Genomic DNA, 21,625 nt, shown 5'->3' with positions numbered 1-21,625 from the left:
CGCTATATTTAATACTGTTCTCTCATTAGTCACTAAAAACATCACTGACTGTAAATCTTTTGTTTCTTTTTGACAAATGAAAGGCTATCTTGCTTATTTTTTTCTAAGGGACTGCTTCTGTCAAGTAGTTATCTATCTTGTCAGCTGCCATTTAATTATTCAGTCTGTGAACAAACATCAGTTAGGTCATGAATGTGCTACCATCCAAAGAGTTCAACTTTCCAGTTAAGGTTAAGAACTAAATTTCACAGGGTGGTTTACAAGCAGTGTTGTGGTAGAAAGAAAAATGTTCTTTGATCCATTAGCTTGTAAAATTCATAGTTCAAAAGTGAAATGGGTAAGTGGCATGGAACTTAACTGTACTTTGTAGTGTTTGACCACATTGATGCAGTGGATGAAATCCATGATTATTTTTATGTGAAATTGTATTTGGACTACTGGTGAAGTGACCTCACTTTTCTGCTCTGTGGTGTTCCATAGCATCCTTTAGTATTTCTTCTGCCTGGTTTGTGGTGTTGTCTAACATGAATGGTGTAAGTCAAAGAGATTTAGCCAGGTTAGACAGTAGAGACTTGTTCAGTTTATATCTGCAACATTTGAAATTGATACCCTACAAATCTTTATGGATCTTTAGTTCTTCTTAGAATTTAGTATAATGTGCAGGTATGCCCTGGTTTGGTCAAATAGACAAGAATACAAAGCCACTTTCTTCTTCACTGTGAAACGTCTACCAAAGTACCTTTTTCTTTCCCTAGTTTTTTTAGCATCTATTTCCTCATTTGTTTTCTAGACTGCTATAAAAGTACTGTGTGTCTGTCATTGTTGCTCACCCTTTCATGGCTATGGAGTACAATACTGGGGTTTAAAGAACTCTGTTCAAACTTACGCCTCCAAAAGCTCAACTCTTTGAATTCAGATTTCCATTTCATTAACAGCATTATTCCAGAGAGAGAAAAGTTCTGCAGAGTGTGCTGAACTAGTATGCATAGATAAGCTGTGTAGGAACATCTGACCATTGAGCAGAAAGCTTAAAATTTGATTGCAATTCACTGGGGAAAAAAAAATTAAAAATTGCAATTACTTAAACATTTATCTCAGAGTGTGAAAAGAGGTCTTAGTACTCCAGAGTCCATTCTGTCTCTTTGGAACAATGGATTTCAGGATACTTGGATTTATTGTAGAAGTAACTCCTGTGAAAGCATCCTTCTTTCAAAACATTGGCTGTTTATATTCTTGTGGAAGAACCTGGCAGAATTCAGTTTCATGCCCTGTGCAGTCGCACAATTTTAGTAAGTTTGCTGCTGGACGTATATCCCATTTTTTCTGCTTTTCAACAGCTGCTGATGTTGCTGATTGTATTGACTGCTTTACATACTGAAGATTAGATTCAGCACAGTATGGTAGAGGATACACTTCAGTAACTTGTGGCTGTAAGTGTGGCAGTCAGAAATTGTCTCTTGTCTTCCGAGTCATGTAAATGAACCAATAAACAGATAAGTCTGATAGAAATAGACTGAAGTGAGACATGAAAGCACTTTCATACTGTCTGTTATCTGTGAATAACAGATATAATCTGCTGATGAGTTCTGGGAAGTTTCTAACGTCAGTTGTTTGATCGTAATATTTAAAGGCTAGGAAAAATGACAAAAAGACATTTTTTAGGATGTAAGCACCTGCGATTTACCCTACAAGCCTGAAGTAAAAATTATAAAAAATTATGAAAGTAAAAAAAAAAAAAAAAAAGAAAAAAAAAAAAAGGCAAAACCTGAAGTCTTTTCTCTCTCTGCCTCATCACAAAAAAGCAACCCTGAGCTGTAGAACTGACAGCAGTGGGAGATGCGGACAATATGCAGGTATAACTCCAACAGAAGAATTACAGGAGGTTGAAGCTTGTAAGCCTTGGCCAGGGCAGTTTCCCAATCCAACCTTTTTTCCAAGAACAGAACTGCAGTATGGTACGTGGTAACACATTTACATGTTAGTTTGAGGGAGCTTTGTTGTCTGTCACATTCCTCGCTGCATCTTCCTTTACCAAAAATGTTTACTTCTGCTGGAAGTGCACACCCTGACTGAAATACAATAGCAGAATTATCTCCTGAATTTGACATGATATTTTAAATCTGCCCAACCAATCTCTTAAACTTCTTACTGTCAAAACTCTTAGCACTCATAAACTTGTGCAGGAGGAAATCTGCTGCTTTTCAAATGTGGATTTAACTAATTTTTAATTGAATAGGTGCAGTCTCTTGTGTGCACATTTTTGTTCAACTTTGGGCTTACTTGTTTTCTATGATCTGATCTTCATCATTTGGTTTAGTCTGGTTTTAAGTCAATACTCTTCCCCAGCATTGTTTAAAGCTTATTAGCAAAATCAATTGAAATTATAATCTGCAAAGTGGTGTAGCTTCACATTTTAGTGGTGAAGTAATGCATTTAAAATATATAGCCATGAAGGGCTTTCTTTTCAGTCCGTCAAAAATGTACATTTGTGTACATCAGTGAGTTGATGAGCTTACAGTGATTGTTTACTTCTGTTCCATACACAGGGTTTTTTTGCTATTTCAAGTGTGATTGACCTGTAACTGCATAAACCAAGTCATGAAATCTTTGTATTGCATCCTTAGTGTGGAAATTGATAGAAAGCCACAGTTTTCACAGGTTTTACATAAACAGTTTTACTAATGACTACAGGTGAATAGTAATATACTGTGCATCTTCTTTATACTGTCTGTTTTATAGAGGTTTTTACTGTACATTTGTGTGCTGTAGGCTTTTTGAATAACCCTTTTCTTCCTAAATCACTGTTTCCTGCCTGGCCTTTGATGATAAAGTCTGGTTTTTGGCTGAGGGTTACCTCTTGAAATACCAGTTTTCAAACTGCAGTAGGCAGTATACACAGATGTGTATGTATCTTTGTACATGTATGTCTGTCATGGGGGAAAATAACTTGTGAAACTTATTTCTAATGCAAACCATACCAAGTTTGTTTGAATTCTCATATGTTGTCACTGGGAAAAGCTAAGTTTAGTGTATGCAGTACTGGCTAATGTCCTAGGTCTTGCTTCTTCAGCTTGTGCCTGGGAGGTATGTTGCAACTCAGTTTTCTAGGCTTAAAAAACCCAAAAACCCTAGAGGTTTTCTGCCGCCTGTTTAGTTCTGCTAGTCAGTCGTGGGTGCCATAAATAGAGTACAGGCTATCGTTCTTCCATGGCACGTGTTTACTTATGCACGCTTATAAACCGAACAAGTTTGTATAGAATTCATCCATTTTCCTTAGGCCTCTTCCTGCTTCTTCTGATTACTGCCCACCTTTCTGAGAACTTTGAGCTTTCAAATTTCTGAATTAAAAGAAAGTTATTGTTGTGTCAGAGAAGAAAACCCATATATATTCACGTGTGCCTCTCCCCACCCCCACCCCCCCAAAAAAAAAAAACAACCCAAACCCAAACCATCAAATTCTGAACTTTTAGTCATATGACTTAGAACATACGTGCTGCCTTTCTGAGCCATCAGTAGTCTTTGAAAGTTTGGTGCTTTGAGGCTAAGAACAGTCTTCTTGGACTGTCATGGTTTGGGGAGCAGGGACTTTGCCATAGGTATGTCAGAATCTGTATCCCGCTGCAGGGAGCCGAGGAATGCATTCCAAACAACATTTAGAGCTTTCAGCTGAAAAACAGGAAATACAGGACTTCACACTGTCGTATAATGCAACCTTCCTTCCCTCTTGCATCCCTCCCCTAGAACAAAAAGGCCTTTCATCCTGTTTAGAATTTGTAGCAATTCTCTTCAAGATTAGAATACCTTTTACTGTAGAAATTGGCTTTTACTGATGGATGATTACTTGTGCTCCAAATAACTTTCGGTAACTCCTTGAATCTTTCTCATTTTCCTGGGAGGAAAAAAAAGTGTTTGTATCTAGTGCTGTGGTTTTAAAAGTTTATTCTTGTTACATTGGACACTCCAGAGAAACAAGACAGTCTTAATTTGTCTCAGAAGAAACATCGTGATGCTAAAATATATTTCTTATGTGAAAGCACATTTTACATGACATGAATCTGTATTGATATATACAGTAGTGCAAGGCAAACGTTTATTAGCAGGATCTTGGTACCGATCACTTATGCACAAGTGCTAAACTCAGCAATGAGATCCAGAAGTTATCTTAAATAAACACTTGAAAACCATAATATTTTATCATGTGTTTTACAGAATAATTCAGAAATATGTAGGAATATTTTAAAGTTGTGGTGGTGGTTTTAAGAGGTCAAAATTGAAAAAGTGTGGGGTGGGAAATACTTAGTATAGCAGTGAAATCACTAGACCATAAAGCCGCCTCTTTAAGCTGTATATAAAGGGCTTAGGAGAAGGTGCCATAAGAAATTATTAACAAAACCCCTAGATAACTGTCCCTGACTTTTATGCCACTGACTTCTGAAATTCCAGTATTTTTGCATGTGGAATAAGGGTCTCTGCATCCAAACAGAACCTTGTATCTTTTGGGTGCCGGTTTTAGCAAAATGCATGTGTATAGGAGGAGGAAATGTTTGACTTTTGGATTCATAAATAAATAAATGAAGAAGCTACTCTGGTTTTAGATGTGTAAGTTGTGGGGAGACATAATAACAGCTCACAGAACTGGGGGTAAGCAACCAAATGTATTCAGTAGTGTATTACATGTCTGCATTTGGTGACATTGAAGATATAGACATATAATTTATAATTGGCATTGTTAAGTATTAAAAACTGCACACAATTTAAATTGCTGAAGATACTGTGTTAGTATTACCTTTTTCAATGTACAATGATATTTGATGTATGTCTCTAGACTCAAATATTGTGATTTAATGAAAGGTTTATCCCTATACCGGACAAATACTTAGGGGACTGAGTGCTCTTATCTTTAATACTTCTTTTGTGATGGATGATATACTACTGTTACAATTGTGATTCTAAGTATGTTCAATAAGTGGATATTACTATAGGATCAGCACTTTAACTCTGGTATTTATAGTAGTAGTCTATGGACTGTCTCTGCCTGATGTCTTTTATGTCCCAATAACATCACAACACCCCAAGGAGTTAAATGGCTCACATTCTGTTTTTAATAAACAGATCCTGGTAGTAATGCTGGAGATTCTGTTTATATTGACTTTAATTTAAAATTTGAAGATGACTAGTATCCTACTGAAGACAGTATCACTGTGTCTGCCATGGCTTTAGTAATATTCTCAAATGCTTTTTGGGGATGACTTGAAATCACTGTTCATGTCCACAGATAATCTTTGCCTTGCAGCCTCCCTTTTTTGCATCTTCCCTTTGGAGAAGAAATTGAGCAGAAGTCAGAAGTGGCACTACTAGTTTAGTATCTGATAGTATTTAAGGTTGTAGTCTTTTCTGGGAAGTGGGGAAGATTTATATGTATACCAAAACCCATCTGTGTTAGCCTGTGAAGGCAACAGCTAAATCTGGTGCTGCATCCAGTGTGTCTTGCGAGATTTTATTCTATTTGGACAATATGTTCTTCTGGGGGGAGGAGAAAGTTGAACTTTATCTTTAACTTCATTTTCTGCAAGATGAACGTATAGGTCAGTGGCACTGTGAGGATAAGCCAGAAGTGCTACAGTGCTGTGTATCAAGACTAAATCTGTTATTGGCAAATATTTTGTAAGATGCTCTTTCAGTAGCTATTTAATACCGATTTCACTGTCTGATGAACAGGAAACAGGTTTGGCATGTTGGCCACCTCACAGAACATATTGCTGATAATCTGTACTTTTACTAAAATAAATAAATAAATACTGTAATAATAGAGATCTGTAGATACCTTGTTTTCTAAATCTTTTTAACCCGTATTGGTATACATATATAAAATCTTAGAGATTAACAAAAATTGTTTTACTTAAACTACTGAGGAAATAGAGAAACTTTCGCAAAGTATGTACAGAATAGGAGTTCTGGATTACTTAGTTCTTTGTACTCGTAGAATACAGCCACTCTGAGTGGACTCTGTCTACTTTCAATGTTTTCACACTACAACGAACAACTTAAGTTCCCAATAAATCTTGAAAGAATGTCACTCATTTTTTTTGGTGAACGTTGCTACTCTGAAGTAAATTGCAATAATGTAGAAATACTGTGTCAGTACTTTAAATTTTACTTGCAAATTAATATTTGTCACTTGCTGTACAGATGGTTCTGACTCCAGAGATAAGCCAAAGCTTTATCGTCTACAGTTAAGTGTCACTGAAGTTGGAACCGAAAAATTTGATGACAATTCCATTCAGGTATGGGGGGGAAAGCAGACTCGGATGACAGAACTGATCTGATCTCTGGTCAGTTATGTATAATTGTGAAAACTATTAAAATATTATGTGAATACCCTTCAAAGGTAGAAGGGTAAATAATGCTGCAATTTCATGTTAACGGTCGTAACTCTGATTTATTTTATTTCCTCTCTCTTGCTTTAAGAGGAGAGAAAGGGTTTCATTATTTTTCATGGGGTATTCTTTTTCATCACTAGATCAGATGGTATGTACCAGTATTATCATAACTGCTTAATGGCTTTCAAGTCCTAGTCTCAACCCCTTTGAGTGAGGTAGGATTTCTTAAATGTATAATGCAGTTAGTTGACTTGTAAATACATTTTTACATCAAAATGGCAAGTGGAAGAAAGCAGTTCTGAACGGCATATGAATTAAGTGAAAACCTCCTCATTAAGGGATTTCTGCTGCACGTTTTAGTTTAATGTATGTTTTATTATCTCTGTTGCAAGGAAGATTGAAGTGAAATTAACTGGTTTTAGTACCACTCATCTATGTTAAATTCCTAAGCAAGCAAAGTTACTAGTCTTTAAATAGGGTAAGCTGCAGCTCAACCTTTTTGTTTTAATTTCTACTGCTGTATAATTTAGCTTATTCTATGTTAATGAATTCTTTTTCCAGTTATTTGGTCCAGGAATTCAGCCTCATCATTGTGACCTCACTAATATGGATGGAGTTGTTACTGTAACCCCAAGAAGCATTGATGCCGAAACCTACGTGGAAGGTCAGCGTATTTCAGAAACCACTATGCTGCAAAGCGGAATGAAGGTTCAGTTTGGGTCATCTCATGTATTTAAGTTTGTGGATCCCACTCAGGATCATATTATTCCTAAAAGACCTATTGATGCAAGTCTTATGGTCAAAGGTCCAAGACACAAAACTGGGTGAGTAAAATTTATTTTCTTCCCACTGAGGTGAAGGGGGAGCCTTGGGGGGGGGGGGGGGGGGGGGGAGAAAAAACAAAAGAGAATGAGAGCATTATAAATGGCCTGTGACTAAAGTATGACTTTAAGTGACTTCTGTGCAGCTGCTTTTAAGTTTTAAATATGTAACCATTTTAATACTTGAGCTCCACCTTGTGATTTTTTTTAGGATTAGCAAATGTCTTTTCCATTATGAAGTATTCAGTTGAGTTTTCCTGATGCTCCTTTCTGTATTAAAAACAGTGGGATACCTTTTTTAAAATGTATTTTGAAGTTCATCCAACCTCCAGGAAAAGTAAAGAATTTGCTGAGTGTTTTCAGAGAGCCTGTTTTTTGTATTTTCTCAGATAGTAAGTTTTGAAATTTAACTAGAAGGATTTGGAAATTAAGTAAGGTAATCACAAAATGAGACTGTCAAGGTAGAGAACTAAATGTCGTAATACGGCAACCACTTCTTACAGTGTGATTACTTATCTTTTAGTTTCTGTGTTGCAAGGACTAACAGTCCAGAAGTCCATCCTTTTGTTTCTTTGTATATTCATATTTTTCATAGGTGTATAATAAAAATACTAGTTATACATTTAGTGACTTCTAGGGGCTCAGGTATTTTGTTCAGTGACTGTAGAAGTATTCAGGAGAAACAACCTTAAAAGCAGACTGTATAGCATGGAAAAAAAATAGCATCGTATCTTCCATCCTCTTGGTCCAAATGGGGCTACTATTGTAGTATACTGTGGTTTAGGGAAGAAATAAATTGGCTTGGGGATGAATGAGAGAAAGATACTTAGGAAAAGAGGCTCTTCTGGCTAATCTGCTGAATTAATTTTGATGTATACTGTAACCATTTTCTTTCTCCACTTTATTTTAATGTGAAAATACACTGTGTGCCTGTTGAAGGACCTGTCTCTAGGAAGACCTCCAGCCATTTATCTGTTGTGTAATATATCTGCCTAAATCTTAAGCTCGTTCTACATGTAGCCTGCAGATCAATAAAATGCTCTTGCAGGTTTACATAGGCAACTATACTGTACCACTGCAGAGCTTTACCTGGACAGCAGAATCTGTGGCAAAGGGCTACTGCAGCTTGAACAATCAAATATTTTTTAAATCTTTAGAGTAAGCAGATAATAAAATCCATTACTGTGATTTATGAATAATTTCCATTGTCAAGATTGTTGCACATACAGTACTGAAGAGCTGAGCAAAAAATCGTAAGTCTACTACAGTGAATACAATACCTTGAACACATTTTTATGTGGTTTTATATTTATATTATTTATGTTCATGTGATTTATATTTTCTCACTTGACTGGGGAAAAAATGTAACTGAGAACCTGTTTTTCCAGAGGAAGTTATGTGTACATATTTGAGTGCTTTTGTATGAAGAATTGATGCAGTGTTTTAAAAAGTGAATATTAACTGGACTGATGGTATACCTCTTGCGTTTTAATTTATTAATTTTAGCTACTCTGTTCCTTGTTTGTTAAATGTTTTAACAATATAATATTGGAAATCGACTTGAAATGTTATACTTGCTTTTAGGGCTGTTCAGGAAACCACATTTGATCTGGAGGGAGATGTTCACAGTGGAACAGCATTACCAACAAGCAAGGTATTATAGTATGACTAAATTAGCAATAAATAATAAAAGATCATGTGTAAGTTAGGTCAAAATTATAATATCAGTAGTATGTGGTAAAGTGCAGTGAGTTCATCATTCTCCCCATCCATTTCCTGGTGGTGGTGGGCTTGGGTATCAGGTGTGCTCTCCCGCTCTCCCTCACTCTGTTCTGTTCAAGTTTGTATTAGCATTTGGCATGCATTTTGTGCCAAGAATTTTTCTAAGAAAAGGAAATTTTTCAAGCTCAGAATAGTTTCTTCCCAAACTAACCTATTGAAGGCAGGTTACATGCAGGTTAGAGATTCCTCTTAGAAACGATACGTCTTTATCTCATGTGTGTAGGTTATGACTATTATCTCCAGTAGGGTAAATAAATGTTTTACATAAAACTTGAAAGGATGTTCAATCTCAGTTTAACTAGACTTAAAATTTAATGGATGTGACTTTAACTTCAGTAGAGCTCCTATGTACACACTGACTAAACAAACCGTCTCTGCAGTCACAATAATACACATTTTATAAGGTTATAATTTCTTCTTGGGTTTTTTTTTTTCTGCACTATCTTTTTGCTAATAATTTATGTTCCAGAGTTGCATTTTTCAAGAGCAAACATAGAGTAAAATGACACCATAGTTAATGCCTTTCTTGGTGCTATGATCACATGCCTCAGATGAAATGAGAGAATGAACTATTTCGGCAGTATGAGATGTGGGAGTCCTCCCAGAAATGCATTTCCTTTTTTATTTTATTACTGCTATTATAAAACTGAAATACTTGTAAGGAAATTTAGTGATATTGGTACAGTGGAGGTATTAATAATGCTCTGATAGATTTTAAAATATATTTGTTAGTCTTTCAATTCTTTTTTTCTTGCCGCAGACTTCTGATTCAGTTTTTGTCCTTTCTTTCTAACTTTGAGACTGTGCTTTTTTTTTTTAATCTTGGATGCCTTCTTTACCTCTGATATGAATTTATTTAGTGACATCTTGGGAGAAAAAAAAAATTGTAAACTATTAAAATGCCTCAAAATTTCTCAGAATTGGAGTTTCTTACATTATTATATAGCGTACCTCATGTTCTCCTCAGACTCATTAGAAAAATACTTTCGGTGGACCTAAGAAAGCTTGGGAAAATGTATTGGTTTTGTTTGATTGTTTTTTGTTGTTGTTGAATTGTACTGTTTTGAGAATGTGCATGACACTTAGTTAAATTACTGGTGAATTACTTAATTTCTAACAGTTACTCATTGAGTTTGCTTTTCTTTTTGGAAAAGGGGTAACTAACTTTGATTAAAGTTCTTTGAGACCTGATGAAAAGAGATTCATGGATTGGCACATCAGTACTGAAAAAACTAGTTATCAAACTCGTGTTTTGAGATGCACTTTTTGCTAGGATTTCTTGTCAAAGCAAATTATTTACTTCTAGAAATTTCTTAGGCAATAGGAAAACACTTGAAATCCTACCAATATTTTGTTTTCAGATGTTTATACTGAAAAGTAATTGCTACATATTTTGTAGCTTAAAGCAGCATGTTTTATCTCTTCAGGGTTTGATGTAATTTGAAATCATAAATTAAAAGCTTCCTATTAAGGAGCTTGTGACACTGAAAGAAAACAGATGAAACTATACATAAAAAAAAAAAAAAAAAGAGTAGTTTGAATTGCAGCGTCTTGTCTTAGAAAATTCTGTGCTGTCTAGCAGATCAGACTTTCCTTAAGAACAGATAAATTACAGCATGGATCAGTAATGTAGGGGAGCATAGCCAGTTTCAAATCTGTTAGCATGTTTAACTTTGTCTCTTAGCTAAAGTTTTCTTTAACAATTCTTTCTTACTTTGTAAGAATAACTCATAGTTATTCTTAAGAGTATATGTTAAGAGTAACTGCGCAACTCCTACAGAAGGACATTTGAAATTTTCATTATATGTTCTTTCAAGGCATTAACAAGTAGCTGGCCATTGTCATCTGTTGAATTGCAAATGTGCTCTTTGATGCGTCTTTGTGGTGAAAACACCTGCTGAGCTGCTGGATTCTGTGCTGTACTCTTTTCTGTTTTTCCATCTCTTTTCAAGCCTCAGATTGACACTTCATTTTAATAGTGCCAGGCACAAATACTGACTAATCCAATGTTTGCATGCTAAGCACCTGTCCTGCTGTTTTGAATTAGAGCACCAGCAGGCTTGATGGTGACAGGACATCATCAGCATCCAGCACAGCTGAACGAGGAATGGTGAAGCCGATGATTAGAATAGAACAGCAGCAAGATTACCGCAGACAGGAAAGCAGGTAGGAAATGTGTTTTCCATTAGTTCTCATAATGGAAAAAACTGGATATGTTTTCCTGATAAATCAAGCAGTGTGTTAGAATATTTTAAACTACCTGACTTTCCCTATGGAAAAGGAGATTTCTATTGAGATCTCACTCCAAATAAAACCCAGGATTAAGAACCAAAGCAAAAACCCTCAGAATATTAAAAAAAAAATAAATTACTACTTTGCTTCAATATTCTGTTACTTGTAGTTCTCTCTTTTGTAAAGCCAAGCTGCTTGTTATGTCACAGTATTGCTGATTTGTGGTTAGGCATGTCATATGAAATGCCTTTAATAACAAAAGTACAATTATTTGAAATTTTCATTTGTCAGTGGCAAGGCAATGTGATTTGCTCTAGAGAGGGACATAACCAGTTCATTCCTATTTCTACAGTGATGTTGTTGGCAAGTCTTGTGAGCAAGAATTTTAGCTACCTCTGAATGTTTGTCTTGTAAAGTTATGTACTTCATAAATATGTGTAACATCTAGTCTTGATGTTTTGCTTTTATGATACAGTGGCTGTTATTAGGTAGATAAATGCTATCCCATTTTGCTCATAGCCCCATCAGGTTTAATTCAGGCCCTGGGAAAACAGTAGAACATGTCCTTGTAGAAGCTATCGCAAGGCACACAAAGGTTGTTAAGAAAAGACAGCATTAATTTACTAAGAATAAATCATACTTGACCAACCTGACTGGCTTCCATGATGAAATCACTTGCATAATTAATGAGGGGAGAGCTCTGAGCATAGTATCATCTACCTTATTCTCGCAAGGCACTGTCACAATTTCCCAGAACATCCTTGTTGATAAGATATGGTCTAGATCAGTGGACCACAAGACGGGTGGAAAACTGGCTGAACTGCCAGGTTGAAAGCGTGGTGATTAATGGCTCAAAGCTTAACTTGGCGGCTGGTTGTGAGTTGAGTTTCTGAAGGTCAATATGGGATCTGATGCTACTCAGTAACTGTATAGACCATCTGGGTGATGGGATTGAATGCATTGTCGCCAAGTTTGTGGGTAATGCCAAACCTGGAGGACAGCAAATAAGCCACAAAGAAGAGCTACTGTTAAAACAGACCTATGCAACAAGAATTTCATGAAGTTTAACAAAAGTAAATGTGAAGGCCTGAACATGAGACAGAAAATGCCAAGAGCAGTGTAGGCTGAAGTCTGTTTACGTTTCAACAGAGCTACAAAGAACCTGGGATCCTGGTATACAGCAAGCTAAACTTGAGTCAGCAGTGTATTGTTGCAGCAGTGAAGGCAAACTATGTCCTGGGCTGCATCAGCAAGAACACAGCCAACAGATCAAGGGATGTGATCATCCCACTTTACTTGGCATTCGTTAGGCCACACTTGGAATACTGTGTCCAGTTTTGGTGCCCCCAGTTCAAGACAGAGATTGAAAAACTGGCAACAGTCCTGTGATGTGAAGGGACATCTCCACCAAGATGTGTGAAGAAAGGTTGAAGGGATTGTGGGGTTTTTTTTCAGTTTAGAGAGGAGGTGGTCTCAAGGTGGATCTAATCACAATCTTCTACTACCTAAAAGGGTAGTTATAGAGAAGATGGAGGCATTGTCATCACAAGGATGCTTTTTGATGGGTGGCAATGAGCACAAGTTGCTTCGGGGGAAAATTGCCCGGCTGTAGGGAGCAGAGGGGAAGAATAGTCACTGTGAGACCAAATTAATATTGTGGTACCTTGTCCAGAGAACTGGTAGAATCTCCCTCACTGGAAATTGTCAAGGTTCTGCTTGACAAGGCTCTGGATAACCCTGGATAAAGTTCTCCTTTCAACAGAAGGTTGGAGCACATGATCTCTAGAGGTCCCTTTCAACTTAGGCTTCTGTGCAATTGTTTTTTCTCTGGAATCCAGTGTCTTGGTCAGCTTTGACAAAAAGAACATGTTTATGAAAAGAATGACTGGGTACCTAGAGTTGGAATTACATAGCTTTGATAAGAGAATGCGCAGGACAGATCTTACCAATGTGTGTAAATACCCAGTTGGAGGAACTTATTTGTTGTGAAAGTGAGTGAACACTGAATCAGGTTGCCCAGAGAGGATGTGGAGTCTCCATCCTTGAAGATTCTCAAAACCTGAGTGGACAAGGTCATGAACAACCTTCTCTAACTGACCCTGTTTTGAGCAGGGAAGTTGGACCAGATGAGCTCCAGAGGGCCTTTCACATTTTGGCAATTCTGTGATTCTGCGAAAACAATTTTTTTCAAATCTTAAGAAAAAAATACAAGATTGTATTGCTGTCTACGTAAATCAGCTTTTAAATTTAGATGAACTGCTATGATAAATGGATGAAAGATAAGGTACGTGTAATGCAGGGTTAAAGTGCTGTGTTTCAAGTTGTAAAGCTTCTAGTACCTTCAAGGTAGATATATTATTCACTAGACAGAAAACAGAGTTCAGAGATGTGAGCGGTAGAAAAAAGAATAAAAAGGGGCAGAAAACTGTGCTTCCACCTGAACTGAATTCCTGATGTTTTAGTGTTTTGTAGCAGGGGTGTCTTAAATGCTTTCAGTGAAGTTATAGTAGAATACAACTTGATTCTACTCTGCATTCTTTTGTTAGTGCCTGGGCATCCTGAATGTCTCTTTCAGAACTGGAAACTTTCTGAACTCCTCCTTGTTGAATTGCTAGTGTTTTAACTGTAACTTTCCTCTTACAAAAGATAACAAAACCTCTTTGTGAACCTTTTATAGCCTGTCAGAAATTTTTCAGGCTTTTACTGTTAATATTTCTTGAGTTCTAGCTGTACATTTGTATGTGTATGAAGATCATTAAATTTCTGTATTTCTGCCTTTCAGCAGGAGTACTTGTTGTAAAGAGGATTATCTTGTGCTATAGTTGTATGTTTCAAAACTACAGAGCTATCTGTGAGCTGCAGCTTACCTTTACTTTGTCTTTTAAACTTTTTAATTCCTTCTGAAGAGAATAAGCGTGCTAGTCTTACTGTTACTATACACAGGGTTTTTTTTCACCTTGGTACCTGTGTGCAGAAAATGTTTTTAGAGCGGCATTCAAATTGCACTTAGATTTGTGATAGCTACAACTGAAGAGATCTTTTTGTATCACCAGTGTTGACATCGATATTTCATTTGTGTATATACCTTATATGTGTGTAGTACACATTGTGTAATTACATTGAGAGTTTATCTAAATACTGCATCTCTATCACATAGTCTTTCTCGGCTATATTAGCAGAGTCAGGCTGTCAAACTGGGAAATGCCAGGCAATGAGTTGCTTAAGTAAACTGAATTTTCTTCCCCTTTGTGGATATATTTTGTAAATCTTTAGTTAGCCTTTCTCTGTGATTCTCCGGTCTCATTTTGTGAACTTTAAGGACAGTAGTCATGGAGTGAAGTAACTGCAATGTTTGCTTCAAAACCCAAAAAATCTTCACAGTTTCAGGTTCTTGTTACTGTACAACTAGTCCACCTATATACTAAGTGTCCTTGTCTTTTCTTTTTGTGTGTGTTCATCACTGCAGTTCAAAGGTGAATAATAAGGCAAATAAGTCTTTCATCCAGTCACTCACTGAATGGGTTGAAGAGCAAAGATTAGAATGTGGCCGCCTTATTTCTTCATCTCTAGTCTCTAGAAAAAATAATGGAGTCACGCTCTCAGAGTTCAAACTTGTTGGGTACGGTTGTTCTGATTGAAATGTGATTCTGTGAAACTAAAGATGATGACTATTTAGTTAAGAATTATGGTTATACATCCTCATTAGGTAACTGACTTCAATTAGCATGAGAAAGCATATAATAAAAAATTAAAAAAGATTGTTTTTTGTCTTGGATACCCTTCAGGAGTTCTTAAAAATGTGTTAGGTTGGAAATGAGAATAATAATGTGGAAGTGATGTTAATGGAATGCAGACACTCACCTGATTGCTAATTTTTAACATGCCTTATAAAATTCATATGTAGCTAGGATGCTGGCTAAAACAACCACACAAGGACAGAGGATGTTTTATTTTATGTAGCTTGTTACAGGCAATTAATCTAGGAGAATATAGAAATATCTGGAGAATGTGTTACTGTTTGTAATGCAATTTTAAAGCGTAATACTACCTGACACTATTTAATATTTTATGTCCTTGCTAGACATACCCTAACTAGACTTTTAGACTGGTTTAGCTCAGAGAATTTAATCACCACAGAGAGGATTTTTCTATAAAAGCAATAGCACTAAGACAATATATACTTAAAATATATCTAGTAACAAAGCAGGTTGGGTAGCTGCTATCATATCAGAAGCACAGATACATATTTCAAACTACATTTCCAATTTGCAGAGCTTAATTAGACAGTTTTTCTTTAGTGTGTTCTCAGGGAAAGCAGAAAATGGTACATTAGGTGGAGGACGCTCATATTAAGGAAGCTAAAATAATTGACTCTAGTGCATTTTTTCCTAGAGAACTAATTTACAGGTAAAACTAAATCAACATTTTTAGAAGTCTTTCCTCTTCCTACTTTACATATTAATTTCTCTTTTAAAACCGATTTCCAAAATTCTCTAAGCAGTCTTGCACTAATTCATATCAGTTCTTATCTCTCACGCTGCTTTCTTTGCTATTGGAGGGAAGACTAAAAATCCTGTCCTTTTGTGCTGAAAGGGATCGCTATCTTTTTGTTCTAAAGAAAAGGAAATAAATCATCAGCTGGAATCTGTTATTGGTTTACCAGCCAGTTGAAGTATTGCTTTGTCTTATTACCATTCCTATAATAACAGATTAATAATTTCTCTGGAGTTGTCACTGTAGTTCTATTTTGGTAACACTACGTGGGTATTATTCTTCTACGGAAGTAATTAAGTTCTCAGTGAAGACGATGCACTTTTGACAGTGTGGAGGTAGTGAGAAATCAGTTCATCTTACATTTGTGGTGACAAAATCAGAGGAAACGCTGCAATTTACACACCAGCTGAGTGCTGCTAATAAAGAGAGCATGCTGTCATATTAGAAATATAACTGAACTGGCAGAAATTTGTGTACATATTGTTCTGTTGTGCCTGCTGTACCTTAACTTTCAGCTCCCCGGAACTTTGTCTTGCTGAGCATGTTTTATAAGAAAGCATTATCTTGATGGCATACCTGAGTTCCCTGTTGGTTTAAGTTTTTGCAAGTTTAAAAAACAAAAAAAGCTGCCACCAAAACCCAAAGGTACGATTGAATATGCTAAAATATAATTTTGGGGGTTTTGACATTAGCCTTCAAAGTTATCTTGTGGACTTTTACTATAGGAGATAGCTGAATAAAGGCCTTCAGCATCCTGTCTCTGCTTAGTGGCGTAGCTAATAATTCTCAGGAGAATGAGGCTTATATAATCATATTACATTCCTTTCTTTATCAGAGTTGCTGGGGAGAGTAGAAAGCTACCTATTATGTTACATGTGGTTAAAAATGGCTATTGCCTGCAGATGTTAAGCTTTTACATATTTCCTAAAAATAGGTGCCTAATACAGAGAACAGCTCAGTTAATGCTTTTGCTTAAGGGAGGAATAAAATACTTGCTTAACCTTTTGTAGACACCAGAAAAGTCAATTTTCTGTTAGTTTTTCTCCTCTGTGGATTCTCTGATAGGTACTGATAAGAAAGAGTGCTGCAATCAGTTTTAAGTGAGGACATGGTTCTGGGGCTCATGGGATGGCTGCTGTTTCTTAACGTAGCATAGCAACAGCCAGATGAGAGTAGGGGCTAAATTTTACTTCCTTTTCCTCCTTACCAGAAGAAAGGACAAATAACTTGACCAAGTTCTCATCAGTTTTGAGGGCATTAAAGATAGTATGTTGTAACTGAGCTGGTCTTTTAAGTGAAGCTTCATTCGCTTTCTTTCATGTGTCCATGGGTAATTTGTTATTTGAATCCTGTCAGTGGCAGATGGCAAACTGATCCTATCAGTCTGCCATACAGTGCAGAAGAGGATGTTCATTAATATCAAAGGCTTCACAAGACTCCACAGTTCAAGTCTGTGTTTTGATCTTTTGTGTTGCAGGCAAATATAGCTTGAATGAATCTAGAGGAAAGGTAAAAAGAGGATTATTTTGGGGAAGGATGTTGGATCAGCATTTGGAACCAGCGTATTGGAGAAATCTGTTATTTTACAGTGGAATTCATATCACCCATGTGGAGTGCTTGTTTCAGTTTTTGTCTTCTTTCTTTAGACCTCAGGATACCCATGGACCAGAACTGATACTACCTGCCAGTATTGAATTCAGGGAAAGCTGTGAGTAAATTGTGAAGTTCTAATACTAACCTGTTGGCTGTAATATTTCAGTCAATTTGAAAACTTAAGTAAACATTGGAGAGAATAATGACTGGACGGATGATTGCTAATGAAGTAAGAATTTATTTTGTTGGTGAGGGTGAACAGAGACTTTGAGTATGCATATCTAATTCTAATTGCATTTCAACTCTTTATCTTCAGATACTCAAATTTAACTGTGAAAAAATTGTTAATCCCACCTCCTCAACAGTACGTTGAATTAATTTTCTTCTATGCAGTTCTCCATGCCTTGGATAATAGATTGCATCTTGGTCAAAATGCATTTTATATAAAATCTGATTTTAGAATTTAGTTTTTTGTTATTTTGGTCCCCAAGTTTTTAAGGTCTCAGATCTTGTAGAAAAATGTCATACCAGAGATTGATTATCCAGACTTCAAATATTTGAAACTAAGTAGATTTGTGAACAAGCCGTAACAGTTTTTTATTAGTATAGAATTCCCTGTAGCAAGGGAGCTTTGTAGGAATAGAATGGACAAGAGAAATCTTGAATTTTCCTGTTCCCTTGAAGATGCAAATTTTCAGCAAAGAGACAAGAAGTAGTACAGAAATGTTTCCTGATGATCAAATTTTCTAGCTTTATATACAAGTGTGTTGTTAGTGTGCCTAAGTAACTGTAGTACATAATAGACAATTTAGAGTTCAAATTCCTCTCCAAAGTTGCTCTTCCTCCAAAAGGAAATCCTCTGTGACCCAAGTTATGAAATTGTTTTATTTAATTTTCTTTCTCTTTGGCTTTATGACATCTTGATTTTTTTCCTCTTTCTCTACAGCTGAAGATGCCTTCTTATCTGCCATTATAAATTACACAAATAGCTCAACAGTTCATTTTAAGCTGTCACCTACGTATGTTTTGTATATGACATGTCGGTATGTATTGTCAAGCCAGTACAGACCTGACATCACTCCTGCTGAGCGTACTCACAAAGTCATTGCCATAGTCAACAAGATGGTGAACATGATGGAAGGAGTGATACAGGTGAGTTTCTCTGCAAACACATGTTAAGGGAATTAAGTACATGTTGTAGATTATCTAGTAACCTTCTTAGTCTTGGTTTTTTCAGTGTTTAGCCAACTACTGTTATGTGTCAGACCAATGCATGTATTGGTTTGCTTTTGTGTCACTGAGTGATGTCAGTGGTAAGAAACTCTGTCCTGAGCAATGAGGGAAGTTAGGGAGGGGCTGTTGCTTTGAAGATGTCTTTTCTGACAAGAAGTTACTCTTCTGTTCTCTAGAAGGTAAGATCTTTGCAAGCGTTTCTGGCTGCGAGCCCTTGTAAAACAAGTTGGATGTGCTTATTAAAGAACATTGTTATGGGTAGCAGTTGTTCGTGCTGATTGATGCCTGAAGTGAACATAATAAAAAGAATGTGACTTCTTAATTTTGATCCTGTTACTTTTACAAGTTCTGTAACCACAAAAATCGTAATAAAACTGGACTTTTTGAGCGAAACTGACACAATTGCTTTATAAAGAGAAATATAAGTTCTCAAATGTTCCAACATTTTATATGTAATCTGATGCTGTTACATGTGCAAGACTTCTACAGAAGCACAGGAAGAGTTCTGTTTTGTGTAGGAATGCAGAGTAAGATCCAATGGGTTGTCTGAAATTGAACTACACGTTGAATTATATAGCTTGTTAAAATGTAACAGTCACTCCCTGAATAAGGAGTGCTAGTTCGGGTATCCTCACTAAGTCAGTTATGGTAACTTCTTTGTCTGCAGGTTTTTCTCAGAGGAAAAATTGGAATATATTTCTGTACTGATTAAAACACATATATTTGTTGCAAAAAGTACTGTCATACTTGCTCCATGCAGGCTACTAACCTGCCTGTGCTAAGTACTGCCCAAGCGTAGCGCTTTAGTCCTGCTTTAGGGAATTGATGATGAAAGTGTTGCACAACGGGTTGATTAAGGGAGAAAAGGAAAATAAACAAGTGAGTAGCATGAAAGCCACAGCAAACGAAAAGCTGTTCAGCTTTTGTTCAGGTTTTGAAAAGATCTAATGGAGTTTTCAGCAGGGAGAATGTTATAAATGGACAGTTCTGTGAATAGTCACAACAGGCTCCCACCTTTCACAAGAAAGAATGGGAGAAAATGCCAGTGTTGAAGATACTTTACAGTAAGAAAACAAAGATGAGTCTTTCATGTACATTCTGAAGCTGATGTAAGGGTAAAAGGTGGTTTGAATCTTAAGTGAAGAACTGGTACATTGAGTCTTGATGCCGTGGTAAATGGATATTTGATAAAACTGAAATGGTATCAGAAGTTAAATATTCAGGTTCTGCTATTAAAAATAAAATCTGGCTGTAGAAGAGGGAATTTGTTATGGTGAGAGGTGAGACTGTAGCAGTAGTGGAGAACATGAAATCTTTGTAGCGTGAATGTAAGCAATTTAATCAGGAGAATGGAAAGTAAGCAGTGAAAGGGTAGGCTTCAAATATAACCTGGAAGTTACAGGGCTGAATCAAAGGAAGTCACTTGGTTTGTATAACCAATGTAAACTAGTAACAGTGACCCCAAAAAGACATGGGGTGACAGGGATGTGTACAGTGAGAAGGTAAAGATGAAGTTTTCCGGTCTTTGTGTTGAACTAAAATGGACGGCCATGTAGCTGCTAGAAGATACTAGAAAGGTGGGCTCCAACATCAGTTTGATTTGAAAACAAATAGAAAATAGATTATCCTGTGAAAGCATTCATTTACATCACTGAGGAGGGCTTCCCAAATTAAGTCCAGCCTTGTGGTTGTTGCAAGCAAGTGTATTTTTAATAATCCTGCTTAATAGTATCACAAAACTGTTTAAAACCGAGTGTTTGTCTGGGCTGTCCTTTGTGAAAGGCTGTTTCTACAGCCTTGCAACTCTGTAGTTACAACATAATCTCCAACCTGAAATTTAAGGAAAACATCAAGAAAGAAGTGGTAGCTGCATTTGTGGTTTGTGAAAGACTTATCTAGTTGCAAGAAATAAACTGAAGAGAGTTGGAAGCTGAAGAAAATTGAGAGGAGATTCTTGCAAATGTCATGCTGAAGAAGGTGTAGGAAAGGGGGAAGATTACATATGTGATGAAAAGTAGAACTTAAGTGAGTTTGAAGGTTAGTGGGCTGGAGACAAAGAAATGCATTGATGATAAAGCTTGATCAGGAAAATGTCATTAGCTTGGACCTGTCTGAGTGGAATATGAACAGTAGTGCTACCTAGGCTTTGCCAAATTACTTTGTCTAAGCTGTAGAATGAGTGGTTATATTGATGGCTGTCACAGTTAAATTACCATGTAATAAGCTGCTGTATCAGATGGCGTTTTTTAATGTCTCAAAACATGCCTGCACTGGGAGGGATCTGAGGGGGGTGAAAGACAAGATAGATGGGAGGGAAGGGGAGAGAGGTACCCAAAAGAGAAGTAGAGGGAAGGTGCACAAATTCTTGTGCTGTAATGTGGGAGTAGAGTAAGTTGTGTAAATCCTGATTTTGCCTGTTTAGATTTTTAGGAGACTTGATAGCTTTCTGGAGTTACTCCAGAAGTACTTGCTAATAAATTAAATCTGTGGCTTTCTGTAGTCTTTGCATTAGTGTATGCAAATATAGAAGACTTCATATGAGGTAGGGATAAAATTGGAGAGATCTGTGAGAAGGCTCAGTGCTTTCAATAAATCTAAGAATAGAAACTTAATTCTTACAGAAAAACCAATCTTTTGTAAATTTTTTTTTTCTTCAAATCATTCTGTGACATTTCTGATCCTCTGCAGATTTTAGCATTTGTTTGTAGAAGGAGCATCCCCTTTTGGTCTGTGCCCGCACATCTTCAGTCAGTTCAGAGTGCCTTGGTTGGAAAGGGGGAAGAAAAAAGAAAGCAGTGGCAATTAGGTTTTTTGAGCTTGAACTAAAATTGCAATAGTAACAGCAAATGACACCTCAAAATTTTGCATCTAAGCTCACTGTATTGTAAGAGCTCAGTTTTAAATAATGAGACAAACATACTTGGTGGGGTTTTTTTGTTGTTTGCTTAACTCAGTGTAGCTTATATGTGCCAGCATTTAAGCTTAGCGTGGTATTTCATTTGATTCTTTTCTGTTGTTTAAAACAGTCTTTTTGTTCTTTAATTGAAAAACCATGTATTAAATCTGTCCTAGGTGTTTTATTTTTTTTTG

General features: G+C 36.4%; 1 protein-coding gene across 22 annotated transcripts in view; it reads left to right on the top strand.

The window, feature by feature from the left end:
* Positions 1-21,625, top strand: part of AFDN (afadin, adherens junction formation factor) — a 131,385-nt gene that overhangs the window by 50,323 nt on the left and 59,437 nt on the right. For all 22 annotated transcript variants that reach the window (XR_005828364.1, XM_040597337.1, XM_040597341.1 and 19 more), the window contains 6 exons: positions 6,190-6,284; positions 6,942-7,204; positions 8,786-8,855; positions 11,031-11,149; positions 17,356-17,417; positions 18,249-18,454. Coding sequence is in view for 21 of the 22 variants with exons in the window: in XM_040597337.1 (XP_040453271.1) it covers positions 6,190-6,284; positions 6,942-7,204; positions 8,786-8,855; positions 11,031-11,149; positions 17,356-17,417; positions 18,249-18,454 (815 nt within the window). In the remaining variant the exon portion in view is untranslated. The remainder of the gene's footprint in view (positions 1-6,189; positions 6,285-6,941; positions 7,205-8,785; positions 8,856-11,030; positions 11,150-17,355; positions 17,418-18,248; positions 18,455-21,625) is intronic.

The sequence above is a fragment of the Falco naumanni genome, chromosome 6, assembly GCF_017639655.2.
Source record: "Falco naumanni isolate bFalNau1 chromosome 6, bFalNau1.pat, whole genome shotgun sequence".
In the NCBI taxonomy this organism is placed as follows: Eukaryota; Metazoa; Chordata; class Aves; order Falconiformes; family Falconidae; genus Falco; species Falco naumanni.
The sequence above is the reverse complement of the archived record's forward strand: the minus strand, read 5'-3'. Positions and strand labels throughout refer to the sequence as shown.